The 27330-nt window shown below is 33.0% G+C and overlaps 1 protein-coding gene and 1 long non-coding RNA gene across 2 annotated transcripts in view; one reads left to right on the top strand and one right to left on the bottom strand.

Moving 5' to 3' along the window:
- Window positions 1-1092: 1092 nt before the first annotated feature.
- LOC123558480 (uncharacterized) lies at window positions 1093-6221 on the bottom strand. Its single transcript, XR_008371186.1, has 3 exons — window positions 6125-6221; window positions 4760-4906; window positions 1093-4326 (listed from the first exon to the last, which is right to left on the bottom strand). It is a non-coding gene; the product is annotated as an uncharacterized LOC123558480 (long non-coding RNA).
- Window positions 6222-12215: 5994 nt separating this feature from the next.
- LOC123557463 (AP-4 complex subunit epsilon-1-like) overlaps window positions 12216-27330 on the top strand; it is a 204765-nt gene continuing 189650 nt past the window's right edge. Inside the window, exon 1 of the mRNA XM_053543780.1 lies at window positions 12216-12478. Coding sequence (XP_053399755.1) covers window positions 12455-12478 — 24 coding nt within the window. The 5' untranslated portion in view covers window positions 12216-12454. The remainder of the gene's footprint in view (window positions 12479-27330) is intronic.

Below are 27330 nucleotides of genomic sequence, written 5' to 3'. Positions count from 1 at the left end.
ATCATGTAAGCGTAAACATCCTTTAACAAAATAACGGTGGACGTCAGTTTGATACGTTAAGGTCCATAAGACTCTCAGCTTGATCCTGTATATTGTATAATCTATTGAAATGGATTTCTCCCTTACAAAATGAACGTCATGAAATTATGTGACAAATAAACATTTAGCATACAAGTGACTGCTGAACTAGTGTAATTTAACTTAATACAAGGACTGTCTTCAATATTTTAAGTGTTTATATACGTCATACCTAAGTAACTTTCCTTGAAATGGACTGTTTCCTACAAAGATTCTTCATAAAAATTAGATTGTCATCGTTGTTGACCTTTCTCCTTGTGAGAGAGTACTCTACATTAGGATACGTAACTCTTGCCATAATTAGTCCAGGAGGCAGGTTGTTCTTCTAGCGAATAAATTAATTACTCCCCGACACGTACAGGAAGAGATTTTTACCACATCATGACTATCTACAGACGTATTGGAACATTTCTGACGATGCTGCCTTGTACGGTTTACGGTATTTAAAAATGGCGGACACGGAACTTTGGACTACTTCTACATTTTTAGGGCCCGGCTTTTAGTGAATGTATCTTTGTTATGAATGAAATTTTTAGGGATTCATATTTATGCTTAAATAACTTAAAGCCTGATGTAAGCCGGATATTTCACATCAATTTTTACATTTTACTATGTATGTACTATATATTGTTAGCGTAACAAATTCCGTTTGCATGTATCACTACGCTCAGCGTATAATGATCCGGCTTTTTGTCAATATGTTATATCATAATGTATATCATGTATAATTATGTGGCTTTTCTTTTAAGCCGTGCTTGTAGTACTCGAGCCTGAAATGTAACGCACTTTTAAAGTTCTCATTGTTAAATGTTGCTTTGGGCGTATCACAGTACCTAGTCTAAAGCCGGGATTTTCATTGGTCAAAGCCGTTGCCATTAGCACTCTAAAGGCTATAAATACAGGTGTCCGCGTTCAGTCGGCATCTTCTTCTCAACTGTAGAACCTTGAGAAGTAAAACTCACAGACGAGTCATTTCTATCAAGAAATATATTTTTCTATTCAGAAATACATTAATAGCTCTTTAGCAAGGTAAAAGAAACACTTATTAGACAGTCTTAACTTTATTTTAAAGAGCAGAAAGTCAAATTCATAGGATAGGCACTTTTAGCCTTACAGAACAATAACAACAACAACAATATTATGAAGTAAATACAAGACCATGTAAAACCGAACCTTGCAGTATGCCTAGTCTGAATTAGCATGTTATGGAAGAACCAAAGAGATGCATTCGTCTACGTAATTCTACTTATATTTAAATATTATAATGCTTTATACTGATGTAGATTCTATATATAACTGCTTTGACTGAAGAAGATCCATTGCATAGGCCTAGGTCCTCCATTGTTAATCTATGAGATTCCAGTGTCCCAGTGGTGAAGTATGAGCTGTAAAATACCTCAGTGTCAGGATGCTGTCCAGCTGGCTTGTTATATATATCAACTACCCATTATTGTCGCCATATATGTATATGTATGTGTTTGCCACATGGGTCGATGACCTACTGGTGTTTATAAAATAAAATCTTGAAAAATCTCGAAAATCTATTATGTACGTGGTACGCTTAAAAGTAGGGAAGCTTGTGGAAAATGGCGTTTGTATTTTGTACTTCCTTTAAAAGTTATAGGGAGACTTTGCTAGCCCGTTACTAGAAGAGTCGTACATATGGGATAGCAGTGGCGACTACACACATACACGCTCGTACTCTCGTACGAACACACGAGCACATTTTTACATTTATATTAACACACACGCACACGCACACACACACACACACACACATATATATATACAAGAGGACCATGATGGTCCTGAATCGCTCACCTGTCCCAACATGACCCAGTTTTGAACTGAATATGACGTCGTTTTTTCTATTATTTGACATAATGACCTAGTTTTTGAGCTCGTGTGACCCAGTTTTGAACTTGACCTAGATATCATCAAGATTAAAATTCTGACCAATTTTCATGAAGTTCCATTGAAAAAAGATATGGCCTCTAGAGGGGTCACAAGGTTTTTCTATTATTTGACCTACTGAACTAGTTTTTGAAGGCACGTAACCAAGTTTCAAACTTAACCTAGATATTATTACGGTGAACATTCTGACCAATTCTCATAAAGATCCATTGAAAAGTATGGCCTCTAAAGAGGTCACAAGGTTTTCCTATCTTTATACATACTGACCTAGTTTTTGACCACACGTAACCCAGTTTCTAACTTGACATAGATATTATCAAGATAAAAATTCTGACCAATTTTCTTGAAGATCCATTGAAAAATATGGCCTATAGAGAGGTCAAAAGTTTTTTAAATTTTAGACCTTCTGACCTAGGTTTTGACCGCGCGTGATCCCGTTTCAAATTTTAGCTAGATATCATCAAGATGAACATTCAGACCAACTTTCATACAGATCCCATGAAAAATATGGCCTCTAGAAAGGTCACAAGGTTTTCCTTTTTTAAGATCACTGACCTAGTTTTTGACCGCAGTTTACCCAGTTTCGAACTTGACCTAGATATCATCAAGATGAACATTCAGACCAACTTTCATACAGATCCCATGAAAAATGTGGCCTCTAGAGAGGTCACAACGTTTTTATATTATTTGACCTACTGACCTAGTTTTTGACGGCATGTAACCCAGTTTCAAACTTGACTTAGATATTATCACGGTGAACATTTAACTAATTTTCATGAAGATGCATTGAAAAGTATGGTCTCTAGAGAGGTCACAAGGTTTTTCTATTTTTAGACCTACTGACCTAGTTTTGAACCGCATATGACCCAGTTCCAAACTTGACCTAGTTATCATCAAGATGAACATTCTGACCAACATTCATAAAAATCCCATGAAAAATGTGACCTCTAGAGTGGTCACAAGCAAAAGTTTACGCAAGCACGGACGGACGCCGCGCGATCACAAAAGCTCACATGTCATTTTGTGACAGGTGAGCAAATGAAAACAGGAGACAACGAAATAAACAATACTAAACAAATAATATTATTAATCAGCAGATAATGTACTTGTTAAACTTTTTAAAGGTTTATTGCCTCCTTCCCCGTCTACTACACATCACATTGTGTATTAAACCATCTTAACTCAAAGTGACAATGCTTCAAGGGTTTTCAATTATTCTACTGAGGTTTTTATCATGATATTTTTTTTGTGATATTAAAGTATGATGGGGGTTTTGTACTTTATATTGCGTAGACAATATACATTACTGTATAAATGGATGTCTCTGTGCGTACTTAAAACAATCTTACATGTAATTATATAAAAATATGTTACAAAATAAAACTTTTCGTTTTGTTTTCTGAAAAAAAGTGAGTTTGTGAGTTTTTTCAAGCAAAGAATGCTTTCAAATTATAATCAAAACGTATTTGATTGAAAGCAAGGTCGTGAAACTTGGATAATGAGTCCGAGAGATATATGCACATCTGTATATTTTGAAATGACCAGTGGCGTCACTATAATCTAAGTTACTTCCAGTCGTTACTAGAATAACAGTTGCAAAATATATGTCTAAAACAAAAACACCATTTAATAAAACGCGCGTGGTTATAAAAATATGCTCTAACATAGACTCATTTGCAAGAATTGGTCCCATTTTAATATTGATTTTGGTGCAAACTAGAGCATTTTCAAAACATGGCTCTTAGTTAACTTTATGAAACCATTAATATCACCTTTGAACAGCTTTTCCATTAACTGACATTAATAATTGATAATCCGTGAAAGCAGATCTGACATATGTTTTATCACAAGGAACATTAAATTAAAAAGAAAATAATCTAAATCTGACAATAATTATGTAGTTATGAAATCATTAACACTATTCTTGGCATATTTCCTATACAAATTAAAGTGATCACGTGTTTTTGTTAGGATAGAAACTAGGCATATATATATTTATGCACAGACCAATAGATAAAATCACTGCTAAAGGTTGAAATAACCACTCTATTCTAAATGAAATGTCACTCGTGTATTGGTTAGAACGTGATTATCGAAACATCATTTTAGAGGTTTTAAGATGGTACATTCTTTTTCTGTCGTTTACTTCGTACCACATTCCTTTATCGCTCTCGTCTCCATATCGTCCATTTATATATATAAAAGTGCAACCGTAGTACCACCAACCACCATGATATTCAGATGCACAATCCCTAGTAGGTTCTCCATCTTTGTCAACGTCATACGTCGAAAAATGCATGCCATTGTTATACAGAAACTTTTGATCTGCTGTTCCTACATTTGTAACAAAAATAAAGATCAGGTATCAACAATGAACAATATCTTTATGAATCATCAGGGATCAGCTATATGTAAAACTATATTTAAAAGAGCACATAAAATGAAATAAAAAATGTGTAGAGTATGTTTTAGAAATTATTGTATCAATAAGAGTATTTCATATGAAAACACATAGCGAAAAATTCTCAAATACATGTTCAAGTTGTTCATCAGTCTAATGGCATTCGTGACGTCATTATATAAGTATAATATTCTATCAAGCTAACTCATTTAACGATAAGTCCATTGATCTCCAATATGGTAGAACGAATTATTTCAAATTAACGCAGATATAGATTTAAAAAAAAGATTTTGCGAAGCCTAATGAGATATATATATATAGCAAGATTAGTAAGAATTGGGAAGAAACACAAATTAACATTGGTACCTGGTGTACCAAGGTGAAGGGTATAGCTTGGGCCTTTATCGAGATAAAAGTTCTGGTAGATTTCGATAAAAGTCTTGTCGGCAGCCACGGCATCAAGCCTGAGCTCAGTTTTACCTTCTGATGTCATTTCCTGCACAATCTTGAGACCTGGATATTTACAGTTTTGAGTGTAAATTGAAAAAATTGCGAAACAAATTTCAGGCGATGATATATATTACCATGCATATAACTCAGATACAAAAACTCAATCCTCATATTGACAGAATTATTTGTAGTATTGTGATATATATATATATAAGCACAGGCGGTGCTTGATTTTGTTTGCATTCTGTCATTGCTAAAGCTTTAAATAATTAGATTAGGTACCTTTTACTTAATTTGGTTAGTGTCAGTCATAGATGTACCCGAGTACCACGTATTGTATTACTTATATAGTTAAAGGAAACCACCGCCTCGATAGCCTAGTAGTAGAGCGTCCGCTTCAAGTGCGGGAGGTCGTGGGTTCAATCCCCGACCTAGTCATACCAAAAAGGTTAAACACGGTACCAGAAGCTCCCTTGCTTGGCGCTCAGCATGGCAAGGGAAACTGGCATCTTCTCTCATACCCTAGTGGCGATGGATTCCATCAGGAATGAGGTGTCGAGAGTGATTAATATAAGTTGTAGAACTTTTTTGTTTTCTTTTTTTCTTTTTTATTTTTTTTTAAATATAATTAATGAAATGATGTCACATCAGGACTTTTTGGTGCAACAAATACACGGTTTGTGCCCGCGACATTCCCGCATTCAGCTTGAAACTAAGAATGACCAATATTGCATAAACACATTTTGACGACACTAGTTTCAACATATAAGTATATTTCTATATTTGTCTGACAACACCTCATAAGAAAACAAGCATTTATTATCATTGTCATTTTCGTAATTTAGCATAGCAGTCATATTGAATACTAAATTTCAATCTCTTCAAACTCCATTGCGCTAGTTGGCACTTATTTTAAATATGTTGCCGCGGAAATGCATTCTGGTATGACAAACGTAAATATAATATAATTGAAGTACTCACACGTCTGGAACAATCGCCTGACAATTAGTCGATTCAGAGTTTATGAGTTATTTAGCTATGACTATGAAGAAGTTTAGTACTAGTTGCATTAAATATTAAATGACCCGCGTACATTAAACAAAAAAATCAATACTAAATTATGGCGGAGATCCACCGTATTTTAAACGTAAAGAAAATACAGAATCAATTGAAAATAAACAAACTACTAAAATGCTCATTATTTCACAATCCTGTCTTTTTATGATACAAGAAGTAGCTCGAATATTGCGTAGAGTAAATAAGAAAATTAATGAAACATACCTAACCAAAATTCACCGTTTAACGCACCAAAGCCGTTTTCATATTCCGAGAAATTGCGATGAAAGTCTACTGCACCGTTGAACCTGTTCTGAAACACCTGCAAATAAATAAAATATTCATTGTAACTAATTATACTACTTTTATATCGTACAGATATGAACTTGTATATTTATTATGCACACGTGAAAAAAGTACTTGGAGCTTATTTAAAATACTATCTTTGAACGAATAATGAAGCAAAACTCTTTACAGAAATCAAAAATAAGTAATGTTGAAGGTAAGGGAACATGTTCTTCAGAATAGAACAAGTGAATGAAGTACTGCCATTCAATACAAAGTCCCCTACTGGAAGGTACCTAAATTTTCTCTACTGCAGTATAACCAAATGAACTGATATCTGTCAATGATGTATACAACAATATTGTACTATATATACAATATGTTATAACAAAACAGTTGGATTAAATTTATATATATATAAACCTACAGTTGTTTTCATATGGCATTTTTGGCCGATTATCAAAAAAGATGTCATAAGTTATTTATAGTAACAACAAAGGGACATTAATTAATCCTTAAAACAAGAAAGAATAAAATCTATATAATATAAGTCCACAAGAAACTCTCTACCAGGTAGAGATAGGTCAAAATACTCCTAAAATTGGATTTAACATGCATGTAATAACACAGAAAACTGCTCTCGATATTTCCCTACAAAAACGTGTGAGAACGTTGTTTAAGACAGAAATGCTGCAGTTTATTATGTGTTATGATTCGGTTGATGATGTTATGATTCTTCGAATGGGGTTATGATTCTTCATAAAACATTAGTGCCGTAAGAATTTCAAACCATTTTGTCAAGAAAAGCAAAATTAAACCAAGGATGTGCAGAATACAGATTATTTCTATTGAAATCTCAATACACATGTACTTTTAATTATCATTACTTTTTAAAAAAATAATACTACATAATATAAAAAGAAAAAGAAAGAAACCGACTGTCCGAAGACTTCTTGAAGACTGTTTTCTCAAATTAAGAGACATTGGTTATCTTTAAGTGGGGAAAAGCATATAAGAAAGTTAAAATCACACTCAGCTGATAAAAGCTATATGATGTGTTTTGTTATTCCAACATATTTTGATAGAATCTAAACAGAAATGTATGCAAATTAATATTTTGGCTTCTTTGCAAACTAAGCGTCTCTGTTACACGTTTTAAATTTCCATTTAAAAAAGAAAAGACACAAACTTAGTTATTCTGCAACACAATGAAAATTCAAAATCCACAAAAAATGATAATTATCTAAAGTATATATATATATTTTTTTTTTTTTTGGAACTGCTTAAACGACAGCCCTTTTATTGACAATTATTACATATAGACATACGTTTTTTAACAATTTGCATCAAGACATTACAAATTACAGCTCATATTTTTCTAACAAGATTAACAAAAAAAGGTATATTCGTATTCTTCTATTCTTCTACTTAAGTTATCTCTTTTCATGTCAGAAGTGTCTAACAGTACATGTATCTTAGAAAGTCTTTAAAGTGTGTACATACATTTTTGTTTTCGAGAAACTTGATAAGTATTAAAATATCGGTATACAAGATGTTCCAAATGTCCAGGTGTTTCATTCTTCTTTCACTCAAAAAATATGAAAGTACGAAATTGTGTTTAATAGCAAGTTAATGTCATTATACTCCTTAAGTTCTATTTTATAACCAACTATTATGCTTTTTAAATTTTTAAAAGATTTATTAATTCCACATTTTCTAAAAGTTTTGTCAATTTTAGACCAGAATAAATCAATGTATTTGCAATTGAAGAAAAAATGGTCATAGTCTTCGAATTTGTTGCAAAATTTACAACAAGGATTACTTTCAATATTCCATTTAAATAAGTATGAATTAGTTGCGAGTATTCTGTGTACGGCTTTGAATTTGAATTGTTTTATTTTGTTGTCAACATTACATTTATTCAAAACATAGTAGAATGAATTCCAGTTAATTTCACAGGACAGAATATCTTCCCAGTATTTATGTATATATGGTTTTGTAAATTTTGAAGAAACAAAGATATTATATATATCTTTGTTCGTGGTTTCTTCGAGAAGTTTGCCTTTGATACGAATATCGTAATATGTTTTAACTTTAGTACGCACAGACGTTTTGGATTTCATATTATGTTTCCATGCATTAGGCAAAGATTGTTTAATGATATTAATTTCTGCGATCCAGTTTTGCTTTCTGGCTAATTTTTGGTAGATAAAATTGGGATCTATTTCGCCATTGTTTGAAATAATGTCATTTACAAAAATCAAATTAGAGTCGATCCACGCTTTGAAAAACAGGCACTTCCCTTTTTGTTTAATAAATCTATTTCCCCAGATAAGTTGCTTGCGGATGTCATAAAAGATGTGTACTTTCTCTGTTTTATCCACATTTTTTTGTTTTATTTCTATCCAAGTTTCAATTAAATTTTTATATAATAATGGGATTTTCAAGTTTACGTTTGGAAGGCTTTTAACTGAATCTATATTAGTATTGAATATGAGAAGATTTTTACTTTACTGGTTTAAGAAAAAAGATGGTATTACTTTCCAATTTGCATTTTCTGTTTTTAAGTTTTTAACCCATTTAACATTCATGGTTTTATAAAAGGAGTAAATATCTATCATATCTAACCCTCCATCTAATCTGTGACCTATTGTTGTCGTTCCTTTTACTTTATCATTTTTTTCCGTTCCAGAGAAATTTAAAGAACATTGAGTTGAATTCACTTAAGATTGTTTTAGGTGGAACTGTATTCTGTAGTAAATATGTTATTTTTGGTAACAAGATAGACTTAATTATCAGAATTTTACCATACATAGTAAGAATTCGTTTATTCCATGCGTTTATAAGTGATTGACATGTGTTTAATTTTGAATCCCAATTTAACTTATCACATTCTTTTGAATCGTTTCCGAAATGAACTCCTAAAGATTTGACATATGAATTAGTGAATGGTATTTGTTCAAAAAAGTCAAGACTTTTTGTTTTAGAACGTCCTATCCATAAACCATTTGTTTTACTTTTAATTAATTCTAAACCAGAATATTTTTCAAATTCATCGATAATTAGTATGGCTGTTGAAATATCGTTTTCGTTTTTTAAGAATAAAGTGGTATCATCGGCTAATTGAGTTAATTTTAGAGTTCGGTTAAATTGACTGTCTTTAACGGAAATACCTTGGATATTTTCACATTTTCGTATCTTTAAATCTAAAATCTCGGCAACGATTATAAATAAAAGGGCTGACAATGGACAGCCTTGACGAATTCCTCTTGATATTTTGAAGGAATCAGATTTCCATCCATTACTTAAAATACAACTTGAAATATTCGTATAAAGCACTTTGACCCAATGTAAGAATGATGTTTTAAATCCAAATTTTCTTAAAACTGTAAACATGAAATTCCATTCAACCGTATCGAAAGCTTTTTTAAAATGTAAAAATAGAACAGCCCCGTCAATGTTTAAAATATCTGTATAGTCTATAATATCTTGAATCTGTCGAATGTTATATCCAATGTATCGATTCTTATTGTACCCTTGTTGATCTAAACTTACAATTTAAGGAAGCACTTTTTGTAGTCTTTTTGCTAGGACTCTAGCTGCAATTTTATTGTCAATACAAAGCAATGAAATAGGTCTCCAATTCTGCAAATTTTCTGGGTCATCTTTTTTGTAAATTAATGAAAAGATATCTTGTTTTTGACTATTTGAAAGTTGACCCTTATCGTATCCTTCGTTTAATGAATACGCAACAAGTTCTCCAATCAGATGCCAAAATTTCAAGTAAAATTCAAAAGTTAATCCATCTAAGCCCGGGCTTTTGTTTAGCTTCATATCTTTTAAAGAATTGAAACATTCATTTATTGAGAATTTGCCTTCGCATAATTCTGCCTGTTGGTTATTTAGTCTTACGTTTTCTGTAAGTGCTTCATCTATATAAGAACCACAGTCTTTACTATCTATATCTATTTCTGAGTCATATAATGTTTGATAAAATTCAACTTCTGCTTTTAAAATATCTTCAGTTTGAGTTACTGTTTTGTTATTAACTTTTAATGATGTAATAACTTTTCTCACTTGTCGCGATTTTTCTAAACTGTGAAAATATTTAGAATTTTGTTCTTCTTCTTCGAGAAATTGCACCCTAGATCTAATTTGAGCACCTTGAGTATTGAAATTATGTAATGATTCGATTTCATTTTCAAGTCTATTGATTTGTTTTCTTATCTCATCATTTAGTTGATTCTCGGATAATGAAAGTAGAGATTTTAGTTCTAGTTCTAGCTTTTGGATTCTATTATTCCTTTGCCTAGCTTTTAATTTTGAAAACTTTATAGAATATTCTCTTACATCTAATTTACAGAGTTCCCATTTTGTTTGATAATTTGCGGTATGTATAGATTTTATAGAATTTACTATTTTAGCTATATTTTCTATGTATTCATCGTTATTTAATAAGGAGTTATGAAACTTCCAAAACCCTTTTCCTCTCTTATTTGGTACTCTCAGTTTTAAAGAAATTGCCATGTGATCTATATACTGAATTAGAGCAGGTCGTATATCACAACTTAACGTCATTGGTATTAAAGTTTCCTCAATCAGCCAAAAGTCAATTCTACTTTTTTCGGTACTGTTTTTTCTTCTCCAAGTAAACTGACATTTCTCACTGTTTTTGAATTTCCAAATATCTTTCAAATTATGGGATTTTATAAGACTTTTTAAGTTTGAAACAGGTACTGATTTTGGTATATCTTTATTGGATTTGTTTATACGATCATTCACTGGAAGAACATCATTGTGATCGCCTCCTAGGATTTTTATACCTTGACTAAAATTTATAAGAGCTCAGATATTTCTTTGTAGAAAGAGTTTCTGTGTTTTTTATCATTTGGCGAATATACACATAAAAGTGTAAAAACATTTTCATAGAGTTCAATGTTTAACAAAACATATCTGCCATTTGTATCATAAGAATCGTCTATTTTACTGTACTGAAGTGATTTCTTATTAAAATAGAACAGCCGCTACTATTTGAATTTCCAAAAGAATGAAACAAATCCCAATTACGAAACTCATCTTTCAGTAGAATTTCTAAATCACTCGAATAGTGTGTCTCTTGTAAGAAAGCATTATCACTCAACCACTGAATTAATCGTAGTCTCTTATTTCTGTCTCTCAGACCTTGCGTATTTATCGAAACAAAATGTAAAAAAGGCACATTATCTTTTGTAGTCATTGTGTGAAAAAAAAAAGATTTTATACATCATACATGTGCATAACATGCACGTAAATTGAATATACATTTTGTGTATATAGCAAACTTACACAGCAGATATTTGCAAAATACACTTTCATATAATATAAGTACATGTACACTATTTTCCTATGTATAGGATAGACGAGTTGTCTATCCGACTTAGATCACGTGATATAAAAACTGCAATTATTGAAAACTGTCCCACGCGTTCTATAGAAATTAGGATTAACGTGTTTTTATAAGAGTGATATTATCTTTGTACCGTTAGCGCTTATTAGTCAGTAGGGCATATGAAAGAATCACAGGAGCCTGAAATTCTATCTATAATGCTCCAAATGGCTAAATATAAAAATTACCCCTCCTATATATATAAAAAAAGAACAGGAATGAAACAAAACCGTACCCCGCCCACTTTTTGTAAACAAGAAACTTCGAAAAACAGAAAAGCATCTCTATACGAGCGGTCTTATTTTGAAGAGGACAAAAAAATATACTAGAAACACTGCTTACTGTAAACTGTCTTCCTTTTAACTAACATAAAATCATCATTTTCAATATCTTTTCGTTCATCGCCGAAACCATTGCGTGACGTCACATACATGTACCTGTTTCACAGCCTCGCAGTTAATTCGATATACTTTCACTTCGATGTGTCATAACTAATTAAGGGTCAAATGCAACATTTTTATAAAAAACACAGGATTTCCATACCATATCGCAGCGCTCAGGTTATCTGCCATAATAAAAAATAGTCACTATGGAAGTTTTCAATTTTTAAATTTCCCTCCAGTGAATAATGGAGTTACTTCCCCTTTTGTTTACGTTTTTGTTTTGAAAATATTAGTTGAATACATTGACAAACAAATGCAAATATATAATTTTTATTCATGGAAAAATGAACAATAAAATATAGAACATAAACAATATCTTACCTTTATTTCTTATCGAAGTGAAAGTACATCGAATTAACTGCGAGGCTGTGAAACAGGTACATGTATATGTGACGTCACGCAATGGTTTCGGCGATGAACGAAAAGGTATTGAAAATGATGATTTTGTGTTAGTTAAAAGGAAGACAGTTTACAGTAAGCAGTGTTTCTAGTATATTTGTTTGTCCTCTTCAAAATAAGACCGCTCGTATAGAGATGCTTTTCTGTTTTTCGAAGTTTCTTGTTTACAAAAAGTGGGCGGGGTACGGTTTTGTTTCATTCCTGTTCTTTTTTTTATATATATAGGAGGGTTAATTTTTATATTTAGCCATTTGGAGCATTATAGATAGAATTTCAGGCTCCTGTGGAAAGAATGCAGGTTATTTTGTATAAATTCAGTTTTACTCAAATACCGGATTTACTAAAATTTGACGTTCGTTAACACTTTGAGTCATTTGCAATCGCAAATGCTAAACAGTTAGATATGGATTTCTCAAAAATACTAAAAATTAAACTGCTGAACAATTAGTTTTTGTGAGGAGTTTGCTTGTTGGCGAAACACGATGACAGATACGTTGATTCAAGAAGATAGTCAGGTTCCGAAACTACAAAAAAGGCTGACAGCAAATCGGAGGTAACCATGTTGGATAAAAAAAATACTGTTGTTTGAAGTAATCTGGTATTTTAAGTATGGACTAGTGCTTACTGGTAATATACATAATCACAAACAAATTATCAGATTCTATTAGAAATTACTTTTCAACAATCGGTATAAAGTGACAAAATAATTATGGTTATATTCATTTTTTGTTCTCATAAAAACAGGAACCAGTGTCGGTGTTTATTTATTTATTTATTTTGTTTATCAGGATATAGTTAATGCGTAGATGCTCGTAGGACTACGAACACTTTTTACTATATCGTGCCTTTCTTGTAAGAATGATGTAGTTGTTCTACTTTCTAACAAGGCCCATTTGTTCGAAACTTTAACGGGCTGTTAGTTTAGTTTAGTTTAGATTATACTAATTTGTTTTAGCTCGATTGTGATGAAAGCTTTAAGCTTATTGTAACCCCTCTCGAGTCCGCTTCCTGGGAAAACCAGTACTGATGTTATATGAGAAGTCATGGTCGTGACCCCAATGATGCTCGAACCCACGACCCCTGCATTAAGCTGTTAAACTAACCGCCTGTTAAATTTCTATTCAAGATACAAGTCTTGGTGGGTGGGAAACACTAGTATGATGTTTTAATTTTACTGTAAAGATGATTTAGTGTTTATAATCCTTAACTAGTTCATTTGTTTTTCTAAGTTTCCTAAACTGTCGAAATATACTAGTAAAGTTAATCGACCATTAGCATTATCGCCTGTTAAAGTTTCGAACAACTGGATCCAGTTGTTTGCAAATGTAAGGATCGTGCTGACATTTCTATTTTATAACAAGTGAACATAAAAAGTTACAACTGTTGGAAACGTTTCAGTGAATGTGTAAATTACGTATTTACCCAGTTGGTTCTACACTACAAATATGGAGTTTCTTGTAATTCAATTTGATTTTTATATGTATAGTTATTCCAGTCTTGTATTTCAGTCATGTGAACCCTTTTATTGATATCCAATAACATGGGGTCATTTTTACGATATTATTATTTAGACGTTGTCAACTGAATTTACCTCCAAGTCAATCTTATTCTTTATCCCATTGATAACTGGTGAGAATATTGCAAGGTCATTTAACTCCGGAGTTAGCCTGTATTGTTAGATGGTAAATTGACACGAAATTCACGCGTTTTTTGCCCAAGTTTCCCCCGATTTATATACAACGCTACTGTTGTATATGAAATATAGACGGGTACAAGTTTGCTTTGCGATTGGCTATTTACGGATTATCGTGGTCTAATCAGTGTTTTCAACATCAAAATAAAATCATAAATGATATCTGGCACGAATATTTCGTGCATCACAAGAAATTTCATCTCACTATATAATATATAAAGAGATTTCCGACTACTACTGTAATCACAAGAAGAATAGTGGGACTATTAACTGTCATGTAACCTGAACACAGCATTCTCATAGTAGTCGATAAAATACTCGTATATAGAATAAACATGGATTTTGTTAAAATATTCGAAAAATTTAGAAGCAATATGGTCTTTTGATGTGCAAACTTCACGAAACGAAAAGGAAAGCTTTTACATCCAACCACTGCTTGTTTTGAGTTTGTAAACCACACACGACAAGTTGATCCTTTTACAAAAAGAAAAATTATGTTACATGTGCATATGTCTAGAAAGAAAACGTAAGAATTTCTTACCTATGTCTCTGTTTTCACATTAAAACCATCATAACCGGAAGTCAGAGCAGAAACATTTACATACATAACCAAAAGGTCATGATTCTTGAGGTTACCGGGCGTGCATAAATAGACCAGAAACAAGTGTTTTCTTAATGTTCTGGGCTTAATTGGTTCGAAATTGCACTAAACAAATAGTACAATGATATAATGGACTCGTTTCCAGTTTCGACTATTACCTCCCTTGTAATAATAGTTTCGGAATGACATCTATGTTACAAGGGTATAAAACTTACGTTACGCAACTGTTTGTAAGTGCATGTAGCAAAGCTGATTTATTGTGACGGTACTTGGTATTCCTTATGTAATTTTATAAAACAAACTTACAGTCCAACCTCCGCCGTCTGTGTCCATATCACAGTAGACTGTTGATATTTTCTTCGACTTCCATAACCTTATCTTATACAGGCCACTCTGTGCAGAGGGGTTACTGTCTGAAATTTCTTTGCAGCTGGATTCTGAAACTGATACAAATGACCTATGGTGTTAATGTGAAAAAAGATAATGTATCAAAGAAAGAAATGGAGTAAAACGGGGTTTTTTAAAACACGTTATTACGTATTATGAAATTATTTATCTTTGGGATTTTATACAAAATCGCAATACTGCGGTATGTTAAGAATGCGCACTTAATTTTTCGATTAAGTTAAATATTGATCTCTGGACATGATATGTCGTGCGCTCTAGATAATAAGTCGAGCGCTCGAGAAAATATTTTCGTAAAACAAAAGAATCTTGATATTTCTAGATCGATCACCCGGATTTCACAGCTCAGACAGGTATTATACGCAAGTCGAAGCAATACACACACACAAACATATATTTTTCTGTTCACATGGACACCGTGGGATTATATTCATCATTTATTTCCAAATATGAATGTTGGATATGATATATTCTAAAGAGTAAACTTACATTTATATTTCTTAGATGAAAAATATAGAGAACCAGGGTATGACTCGTAATAGCTGGCCCAGATCCCAAGATTAACACGACATCCAATGCACTTGTAGGAATCCGATTGGTAGGAAAAGCTGAGACACATGTTATCCAGGTGACATAGTCTGCTGCAATGAGGAGGATAAGGTATGTTTTCAACTTCAAAGACGGTTTCATTTGGTATGCACCTGTATCCTGCTATGTCGGAATCAAACTCGTATTTCCTAAATCTAATATCAACAGAGGAAATGAAGTTCCAGATTTTAACGGAAGTCAACATACACACAAACATAATAGTACACTTCATACTTGTGTATTCGTTGACAACATAAGTCCTGAAATATAATTATAACAGATTCTTAAAATCACTGTCTGATTCTTTCTGGATCAAGCACAGGTATCAGTTTGAGGCTAAATCTTATTGTCACGCTCTCTTGAATACATAATGTGTTTCACATGCAATACTTCTACGATACATCTAAATCTATTAAACGCATGTGCACATAATGCTAGTTGTTAACCTTAAGCCTGCTGGCGGCAAAGCAAGTGAATCTGCCTTTGCGACCAGTGCAGACCAAGATCAGCCTGCACATCCGTGCACATCAGTGCAGACTGATCATGGTCTGCACTGTTCGCTATTCAGTCATAAATTTTCAGTGGTAACCCCTTCGAATAATAAGTGGTATCGCACAAACTGAATTGATGGACCAGTCCATTTAAGAAATTTAGCAGGCTACAGTTTAATGGTTGAACTATGATTTAATAAAAGTTCATGTCATTTTATAATGAAATAAGGCAGTCTGAAAGACAGCTAAATCCCCCGCCACTGCTATAGATAGTGAAAGGGTAAACCTTTGATTTTAGCTGTGACCTTGACCTTGAACTGACATGGCTGACTCATGAATTCTGCACAGCATCTTGATGAGGTGATCATTTGATCAAAATTTCATGAAAATCCTTCAATTGGTTTAGGAGATACAGAGATGAAACCTTTGACCTTCAGTTGTGACCTTGACCTTGAGTTGACATGGCTGACTCATGAGTTCTTGATGAGGTGATCATTTGACCCAAGTTTGATGAAAATCCTTCAAGGGGTTAAGGAGATACAGAGTAGACACCAAATGGAAGGCTCAAACCTTCGACCCTTAGTTGTGACCTTGACCTTGAGCTGGCATGGTTGACTCATAACTTCTGCACATCGTTCTGATGAGGTAATCATTTGACCCAAGTTTTATAAAATTCCTTCAAGGGGTTTAGGAGATATAGAGCGGACACGAAATGGAAGGCTCAAACCTTTGACCTTCAGTTGTGACCTTGACCTTGAGCCGGCATGGCTGACTCATAAGTTCTGCACATCGCCTTGATGAGGTGATTGTTTGACCCAAGTTTGATGAAAATCTTTCAAGGGGTTTAGGAGATATAGAGCGGACACAAAATGGAAGGCTCAAACCTTTGACCCTAAGTTGTGACCTTGACCTTGAGCCGGCATGACTGACTCATGGGTTTTGCACATTGTCTTGATAAGGTGATCATTTGACCCAAGTTTTATAAAATTCCTTCAAGGGGTTTAAGAGATATAGAGCGGACACAAAATGGAAGGCTCAAACCTTTGACCTTGAGTTGTGACCTTGACCTTTAGCCGGCATGGCTGACTCATGGGTTCTGCACATCGTCTTGATGAGGTGATCATTTGACCCAAGTTTTATAAAATTCCTTCAAGGGGTTTAGGAGATATAGAGCGGACATAAAATGGCAGGCTCAAACATTTGACCTTGAGTTGTGACCTTGACTTTGAACCGACAAGGCTGACTCATGGGTTCTGCACATCGTCTTGATGAGGTGATCATTTGATCCAAGTTTCATGAAAATCCTTCAAGGGGTTTAGGAGATATGGACCGGACACGGTTTTGTTACGGACGGAAGGACGGACGGAAGGACGGACTCAGACCATTCCTATAATCCCTCCGCCACGGCGGGGGATTAAAAATTGGGGGTTATTGATGTAAACCTGTATTTGCTTTACAACTGCACATTAAACTATAGCTAACAGAACGTAATTTTCTTTCGGACTGTTATATTTATATATAGCTAACATATACAGAGAACGTGTTTATCTTTTGGACAAATCTGTTATTCATCGATATATTAAAGCTACAGCTTAAATCAGCACAGATCATATCTATCTTTTGGACTTTTCTGTTATTATCTTTCGGACTGTTCTGTTATCATTATATTAACAAATGACAAAGATAAAATAGGAATAGTTACGTTCCATAAATGTAGCTTCTTTGAGAAGAAACCTGGGCCCGGCTGTTCGAAACTTTAATCGAATGTTAAACTAACCACCGGTAAACTTTCAAAATACTAGACTTGATGGGAAACACTGGTATGATGTTTTGATTTCATTGTAAAGATTTTTCAGTGTTCATAATTCTTACCTCATACATTTGTTTTTCTAAGTCTTCTGAAATGACGAAAAATAACCTTAAAAGTTAACCAACCGTTAGATTAATCGCCCGTTAAAGTTTCGAACAACTGGGCCCAGATGGATGTGTAAATTATTGCCATTACCAAAACAAAAATGAGACAAAGAAATACCAAACCAACCAAAGAAACAGTTTACAGAGCAGTACCGTCCGAGAACCGTCAATGGCAAACTCCTCCGATAAGTATTAACCGATTAATAGGTTGAACAACCAAACGTCACTTTTACGCTCCACTGCGGGAAAAGTTAAGATCGCTGAACTCATATCACTTGCATTGATGGTTGCAGCAAAATATCCGCTTATGATAGAAGCAATGCCGGAAGATGCACCTGGGATCTTTTTCCAAAATCAAAAGCTGGGAAAATCGCCAAATGACCCAAATTTAATCGAGACATCAATGTTTTGTGGATCTCCAATCTCACCACCTTAAAGAATCTTTAAATGCCTTTTCTATGTGACTGTGGATGTTCAAAAGCTTTTGTCGACGTATTTCATGCTTAATTAAACCCTAACAGAAACATATTCACAGTATGTTTTTTCAACAAAGACCACTGAAAGAGACTTTTCCATTCAGATTGTACGTTCCATCAGTATAACTTACAGACACTAGGCCCGTTTCACAAAATTTCTTAAGTTTCATCCTAAATTCTCTCCTAAGTATGGGCTTTTAAAACGCGTTTATTTCAAAACCTAGACAGACCGGGAAAAAAGTATTAAATTTTGCATAGAGGTAGTTTGGACATATACAAGACTTTTGGCTGTAAGGGCCAAGGTCACTGTTCTTTGAAATTCTATTTTTAGAACATTCAATATGGCTGCCATTAAAACAAATAGCTATTTAAGTAAAACTTAATTGTAATCTTATTCTCCATACATATTTATGTGTAAACTGATTCATACCTACTCCTAGGGTCAAGTGATGCATTTGCATGAAGTGGTGTCAGTTTTCACATCAGTCTGTCTGTAAATTCGTATGTCTGTCCGTCAAAAATGACTTTTTAAACTGTATATTTGTGCGTAAAACTATTAATGTGCATCTGTATTGGCGTAGTGGAAAAGAATATGTCTGACTAACTTTTGAGTGAAACATGATATTATTTGTTCCGTCCGTCTGTCCTTCCGTCGTCCGACGCAAAAATCGTATAACTCAGTACAGCTGTTTTGGCTCAATTTGAGGTTTTTTTTTATGATTTTTGACATTTTTTATTCTTTATATTATTAAAACCTATTGCTAATTGTAATATTCATTGTAGCTAATTAATTAAGTGACTGTTCCTGAAATACCCTGTTATAAATTAAAAAAAAAGAAAAATGTATAAAACGATTTTTTTAACTGCTTATTAATAAAGGGCCATAATGGTTTTGTTTAATATGTGACTGCCATATGTGCTGTTATAAACATAATATAGTTTGATAACTTGTTAAATCTTATTTTTGATACTTTATTGATAACATAGTTTTCAAAGGTTTAAGTATGAGTCCGTTCTTTTGTATTACTTCCCTTTTATGTAAAAGGATAAAAACATGTGCAGTACTTACCGACTACGTAATTATGTATATTCTCTTTGTTGAGAGTTGCTGTATCGGGTTTTAACATTATGGAATTTTAACAAAGTGAAGTTCACCTAAACAGACGTGACAAAATATCCTATTGGTAAGTCCTTAGGCATGTTAAACAATCGTTAAAGATGGTTTTGGGAAACATTTTCTTAATCTGTATTCAAAATTACGTTTGAAAGATATACCTATTTCTTAATGTTTTGTATAGAAAGCACCACTTGCATTTACTGCTTACATGTACCTATATTATCCTAAAAAAAATGTGTTATCTTATGGCAAAAGTTTCAACGGTGAGATTGCCATTCTTATCTTTTATCTATGCGTCAACGGGGCTGTTGCATTCTAAGAGTTAGTGTAAGGTTAGCGAGTTAGGTAAAGTGTAAGGTCATTTCTTAGAATTAATTAATGCAAATTGCTTTATTAATCAATGTAATAATGATAATTGTATAACAGCTTAATATTTTATACATGTTGAGAAAGAATACTATAAATGAATTATGCATATGTCGTAGGCCAAACTAGAATCTAGGCAGATCTGGAATCTGCCTAGACCAAACTAGAATTCTAGTTTGGTCTAGGCCAAACTAGAATTCTAAATTGGTTTTGACCGATTCCGAATCTGCCTAGGCCAAACTAATATTCTCGTTTGGCTAGACCGATTCCGGATTTGCCTAGGCCAAAATGGAGTCATTCTTATGAACTTTTTTGTAGCAGATGAAAATTGTTCTGGTTTATATTTTTTGCGTTAAAGCTTAGTATATCATCTTGTTTAAGTGAAATTAAAAATATTAATTCATTTCTTTTATTACAATAAACTACTGGCAAAGGTGTTCAGTTGGTAATCTAGTTGAAAGTGTGAATGCAAAAGACATAGCTATTACTGGTTAAAGTATTTTATTCATAAAATGTCATAATCATATTTATTTGTTGTTGTTTCTTTTAATCTAAAACTGAATAATATGGTCTTTTTTCCATTCATTAGGAAAGAATAAATTATACAACTTTCCCAAAAGAAACAAAAAAATACAAACTATACATCACCACCAAAACCCCTTGATATATGCCAGTGTGATGAAAACACATACTAAATACTAAATTAACATTGAAGATAAAGGGAAAATAGTTTATTCCGTTTCTTTTATTGCTGGAATGACGAATATGACTGTCATAAGGAATGCAAATAGTATATGCCCTTTCAAATCTATTAAGACATGTTTTCGTCGTTTAAAGAAGGAATTGATGTTATTGATATAAGCGGGAAAGTTTGAAGAATTAAAAAGGCAATACATGTATGCAGTTGTCAAAGTTTTGACTGTTTTATTATGCTATACAATTTTGTTGCATTGTATTTCCATTTATTTATAAATAATATGTCATAAAGGTGCATATACTTCTGATGGTATAATTTGTAGTAAAATGAAGGCTATACAGTTTTGCCCTTAACTGTAAATGCTTAGCAGTATAATTACTTGCAAATGGAGAATTTACATTTTTCCATTTCTAAAACAGGCCTAAAGTAACAAAGAGCAACAGAATCCAATGCCTGTCGAATGTCACATATTACAAAACTTACAGAAAACTTATACTTCGTGTTAATTTTTCAACTTCGACATTGCTAGAACCCTTTTATACATATAATAACAGTATTAGTAAAACTTACATAGTAATTATTACAAGTTTATGCATAACAAGGTGAACAGAGTTGTCACAAATAGCATAATCATGTGGGAACTTTTAGTGATAAATGTTTGAAAAGTAGCAATCTATATCTCCTTTTGGCTTTTTATCATCATACAGACGAGAATGTCTTCCTTTTAAAAGTCACAGAAATCTGATACTTCTTAATTATCTTTTTTTTTTATTTTGACATCGCTAGAACCCTTTTGTACATTATATGAGACAGTATTAGTAATGCCCACGCTTGTCTTATATTAAAGTACTACAAGTTTATGCATAACAAATTCAACATTGTTGTCATAAATAGCATAATTATATGGGAGCTTTTACTGATAAAAGTCAGCATTCTATATCTATATCTATCTATATCTCCTTTCGGCTTTTAAACACCACAAGAAGAGAATGTCTATATGAAAGAATAGGCTTTTTAAAATAAGATCTCATTATGTTTACAAAATGCCTGTGCATACATCAATTCCATCTTTTGTCTATATGAATAACTTAAGCTTTTTAGTTAATACTAAGTTATTTTAAGCTCAATTGTGATGAAAGCTTGAAGCTTATCTTAACCGCACTCGAGTACATTTTCTGGAAAATTGAGTACTGTTGTCATTTGAGAAGGCTTTTAATTTTGTCTTTTGGCAGTTTCTGTGATATGCAGACTCCATAACCACAGATCCCCTTTCTAAATTTCAGTTTGTTTAGTTCTGCCCATTGTTTTCTCGTTTAGGGCACATCAATTATTTCATCTGGAGACCATACGCCGCTATTCATGGAATTGCACTCTGTGCATCATTGAAGATTCCATGTGCACCGCCATATGAATACATGTGCGGATGTCTCTAAATTACATTCTGGTACTTATAACATGTGTAAATGTCCAGTTCTGCTCAACCCAGGAGCTAAAAGCGTGGACGGGAGCTTGCACTTCCACTACCGTCCATGAACTGGCTCAATCAAACCATGCCTGCAACATTTTCGTTTATGTCGTGTTGGGAGGCCTGTGGTTTTCCACATTTTTATTTTCTGGTCGTGTTCCAATGGGTATCAAACCCTGGGTTGAGCGGTCGACACCTTAACCGCTAGACAACCGCTTCCCTTATCTATAGCTTCTTGACGAGTGGCTTATCCCAACAAAAATGTTCCAGTACCAGAATGCTCTAGCATGATATGTGACCAGGTTAAACATGAATAGTATCACACAAGAAGAATTTGGTTCGATGATTTGACCAGGGAAAATGTCCTATGTTGTCAAAAAAAGCTTTCAGTTGCAAGTAATGTTAAAATTGTTTTGATTTTTGTTTGTTTGTTTTGGGTTTAACGCCGTTTTTCAACAGTATTTCAGTCATGTAACGGCGGGCAGTTAAACTAACCAGTGTTCCTGGATTCTGTACCAGTACAAACCTGTTCTCCGCAAGTAACTGCCAACTTCCCCACATGAATCAGAGGTGGAGGACTAATGATTTCAGACACAGTGTCGTTTATCAAATAGTCACGGAGAACATACGCCCCGCCCGAGGATCGAACTCACGACCCAGCGATCCGTAGACCAACGCTCTTACAAAACTGTTTTGAGGTAACTATTTGTTTATGCAAAAAGTGTAGTGAGGGTGCATATAAATCATGTAAACACCTCTAAATTATAACAAAAAAAAACAGGAAATAAAGACATAATCATTAAATAAATATTTTAACTTTTCGTCACAACGAAGCTTTTCAAGATATATAGATATGACCATATTGATACTTAGCTGTATCAAAATAAAATTATTTGACTGCAGAGGTTTTATTTACATATATGTAATATCTGTTATATCATGAAAATTGCAAAGCTTATCACAAAGCTTATTTAGTCGCCAAATTACCTATAGTTGTGTCAATGCGATGCTAAAGCTGCCAAACATATTTGATACATGTGTATTATGCAAAAGGAACCATAGATGAAAATGAACCATGTCTCCCAATATAGCTTTATAAATGGGATTACCATCGGCATGTCATCTGAGGGCAAACATTTGTACCAAGCTACTAGCAGATCATTTGATCTGCAATGTACAATAATGAACTGATAAAAACTGATGTTGTGTTCCACATGTGGTCTCATTATGACTAAACATACAGAGCGGACACGATTTTTCGACAGACAGACAAACAGACGGCCGGACGAACGAAAAAAAAAGGAACATATCTTTTACAAGTATTTAGTCGTCACACATATTTATCACCTCTAGGTCAATGAAGATCAAGCAACACGTTACATGGCTTATTATGTATGTACGTAAAAGCGTATTGTTCTAACAAGGAAGACATTTCTAACGTACGTAGAGACAGACCTTTATGTAGCCCGACCTAACTTTATGCAAATGCATCACTTTGTTCAGCCTGTCTAGATCTTTCAAAATTGGCACTCTACTATTATATTCTTTTCAAAAGGTGACGTTATGTTCATTCAGATTCTAAGAATAGCCAATAGTTAAAATAAATCAACTTCAAATTGTGTTCTTGGAATACCTTCCTCAAAAGTTTTAACTTTGTCCTAAGAAGGCTACGTGAAACGGGGCCCTGCCCTAACATTTTTATTGAATATGAATTGCATGACAGTGTTCATAAAACATATTGCCCAACATCTATATAAATAGTATTAAATATTGTTGTATATGTGAATTAAATTATAAATGTCTATATCTTTTATTTGTATATGCATAACTTGTTGATCTGTAGTTAGTTGAAATAGCTATTGGTTTTCCACATCCTATTCTAAATATTAATTGGCATAAAAGGGACTTTCAGGTAGTGACCATTTGTTATATCCATATCATCTAATCTAAGTTTCCAGACACTTCCTTCCCGAAATAATGTAAACTTATTTAATTATCTTGTAAACAAAAGTTCTCTCTATAAAGTATGAAGAATGTAGGCATGCATGGAAATTAAAAGATATTTGTATAGATAATTATTTCTCCATATACGGATTAACTTTTAGTCGGTAACTTGTCCTAAAAACAGTATTGAATATGACCTAATTAAATAATATAAAAAAATGATATGATAACATAGATTGATTGTGACCAGTGACATTGTAAATTTCCACTATGTGATTTTCAAAATGATGGACAGGGCCAAGCAGACAAAACAACTGCAACATTCCATCTAAACGTCGAAGATTCGATAAGGAAATTAGTTTCTTCATATTGCATTGTTTTCTGAATATAGATTTACAAGCCAAGAAGATTCTTCAAAAATGTAAAACTGTTTACGCTGATTCTTCCCCATCTAGCCCCCTTCGCTGTCTACATGACAGGTATACCCGTCTCACATTTACGTCAGCGTATTTCAAACTATACAAGACTTTTTTTAGAATAAATCTGTTTATCTGTATGCATTTTTTTATTTTTCTTTCTAAAAATTATAGGTTTTATATATTTTTGTGAACAATAAAGCCTCTATACTATTCTATCATAACTAACGTGATTTCCAGGAAAATTCCATGGCAAATACCGTGTAAATAACGTTCTCCGGTGTTCGGCAGCGAAATGGCTAAAAAAAATTAGATTAATCACATAACAATTTCTTAAATGAATAGGTATTGAATACTGAAAACATGTACTTACATATAAGTGTGTCTAACAAGTTTAACTTAGCGTCCACTGAGAAAAAACAAATTTTCACAGTTCTAAAATGTTTACTTCTCTTTCTCTAAAATCGTTTTACCACAATAGTTCAGTTCAGCGCTTGTTTTTCACTTGAAATGAATAATTAAATATCTACGTTGGAATTCTTTGATCTTTTTGAAATATTCAAAAGGCGTTTAGACATTGTTTTTACAAAACTGTAAAATGTCAGATCTTTCAGAATTATCTTGGAATCGTCATATTTTCAAAAGTCTCGTTTGTCATTTTCATTGTCTCATCAGTGTACATACATGTATATATATAAAAACACATGACCATGAAAAGACTCGGCACAGAATGGAAGTCTATAGATTAAGTAACTAAAAACGACTTAAGGTGCCTTGTATGCGAGACTAGTTTGCATTTTATTGTAAATAAATACTGTTGTAAAGGCATGTGAAGTCGTTTTATTTACTTGATATATGTATAACCTTCTCCTATAAATTTAACTCAATAAAACTACATAATACAAAAAAAAAAGCATTTTTTGCAATCTTTTTCCCGTATATATACAGTTCTGTAAACTTTTCCTTAAACTATAGAATCTTGTATAGTTTCATTTTGTCATCATTGACAAATTTAGAACAAACAGGTGGCAATATTGGTATCACATCCTGCATTGAACTCGCTGTTTTAGTTTCAAAGTTTCTATGTTTTTAAGGACTTGTACCGAATAACTCTGCCTACGACATCCCAGAGGCAAATGCCTACCTATAATGACAGATAATTCCTGTAGGGTATTCAAAATTCTTGGTAAATTAGCATCTCAGGAGCAATAACCTAGCTCTGTTTCAAGTTTCCAGATAGGTTTCTCTCGAAAGCTTGCAATGGGTAAAGAGAAATTGATTAAAATTCATCTACAGAAAGAAAAGGTATAAAAATAAGTGTCTTGGTTAAGTAGATAGTTTTAAATTTCAATATTTACATCACGAATTCGTATTAAAGATTTAATATACAGCTCAGATCTTATATGCCATTAAATGTAAGCATTTAGAAAAAAGTTTTTTAGTGATTTTCAGGCAATATTATAAAATGTTCACAAAACTATGTACTGCGTTTGTTACGCAATAAAGTTTTGAAGTTAAAAAGAAATAAGGGGTTCAAACCAATGCTATGACACTTGTAGACCTTTGACACTAATCGAGGTGTCAAACGTTTAAGTAAGTGTTTACATAGGAAAACGTTTTGAAGCTTTTGATGAGTTCGCCTGTTTTAAAGATGCATACCGCTTTATTTTATAATGTATCTTTTGGTCGGATTTTGGTATTTTGAACAGTGAAAGGTGCTTATCAATTTACATATTCATATAACGTGTACAGTGTAACCTCTGTAGAGCAACACTCTTTGTGAGATACAATTATTGAATGTTATGTAGAGGTTCTGAAGTAAATTTGATAGTATATTTCAGCTTAGGGAAATTTTGGTGATGTTGTTATGGATAGGCTTTTGCTTAAGAGAGGGCCGCTCTGGAGAGGTTGTGCTGTAATATATCTGTTTGTTATAACATGTCATGTACGGAACTTTTGCCTAATGGAGATTATAGTAATATACACAACCTTTAGTCACGCCAGAAAGATAATGCGTAGTTTAAGATCAATTCCTTTAATACATAAATGACAACGTTTGCTAGAATAGAGGGAATATTTCTTTCAGGTGAAATAATGCCAACAAAGGAAATTATGAAGATAATATGTTTTAAAAGCTTTTGTAGCAATATATTATTTCAAAGCATTATTTGAATATTCTACATCGCATTCCAAGTCAAAATATGAATATTTCTAAAACATACATGGTACATTAATCATTTTTAAGTTTAAAATCCTGTCACAGAAACAAAAGAATATAATCATTAACAACAAAAACACACACACACACACACACACACACACACACACACACAGGGCAAGATAATAATTTTTAGAATCCCTGTTCTTTCGCGTCTTCTTTTAGTCCTAACGTTTAATTTATGATTATATTTAATCAAATGCTCGATGGAGTTTTGGAGCTTTGTACAATACAAGAAACATTTATAGGCAATATGTGTATTTTGCTGTTTTACATCAGGCACCTGTATCACTTTCTCTAATTCATAACCATGCGCAAATACCTATCGGGCTTAGATATTATTCATAAACCACACAGCAGACTAAGGCGGGTTTGAATAAGCCGGTAGGCAATTAAGCATATTAGGTATTAGGGGAGGAGCTTCGATAAATATGAGACTGTTATTTGATCAAGTAAACACAGAATTCGTCTGCTTGATATCTAAAAGC

The sequence above is a fragment of the Mercenaria mercenaria genome, chromosome 5 (genome assembly GCF_021730395.1).
Source record: "Mercenaria mercenaria strain notata chromosome 5, MADL_Memer_1, whole genome shotgun sequence".
Classification (NCBI taxonomy): domain Eukaryota; kingdom Metazoa; phylum Mollusca; class Bivalvia; order Venerida; family Veneridae; genus Mercenaria; species Mercenaria mercenaria.
Note: the sequence above shows the minus strand (reverse complement) of the source record. Positions and strands in the feature narration are given on the sequence as shown.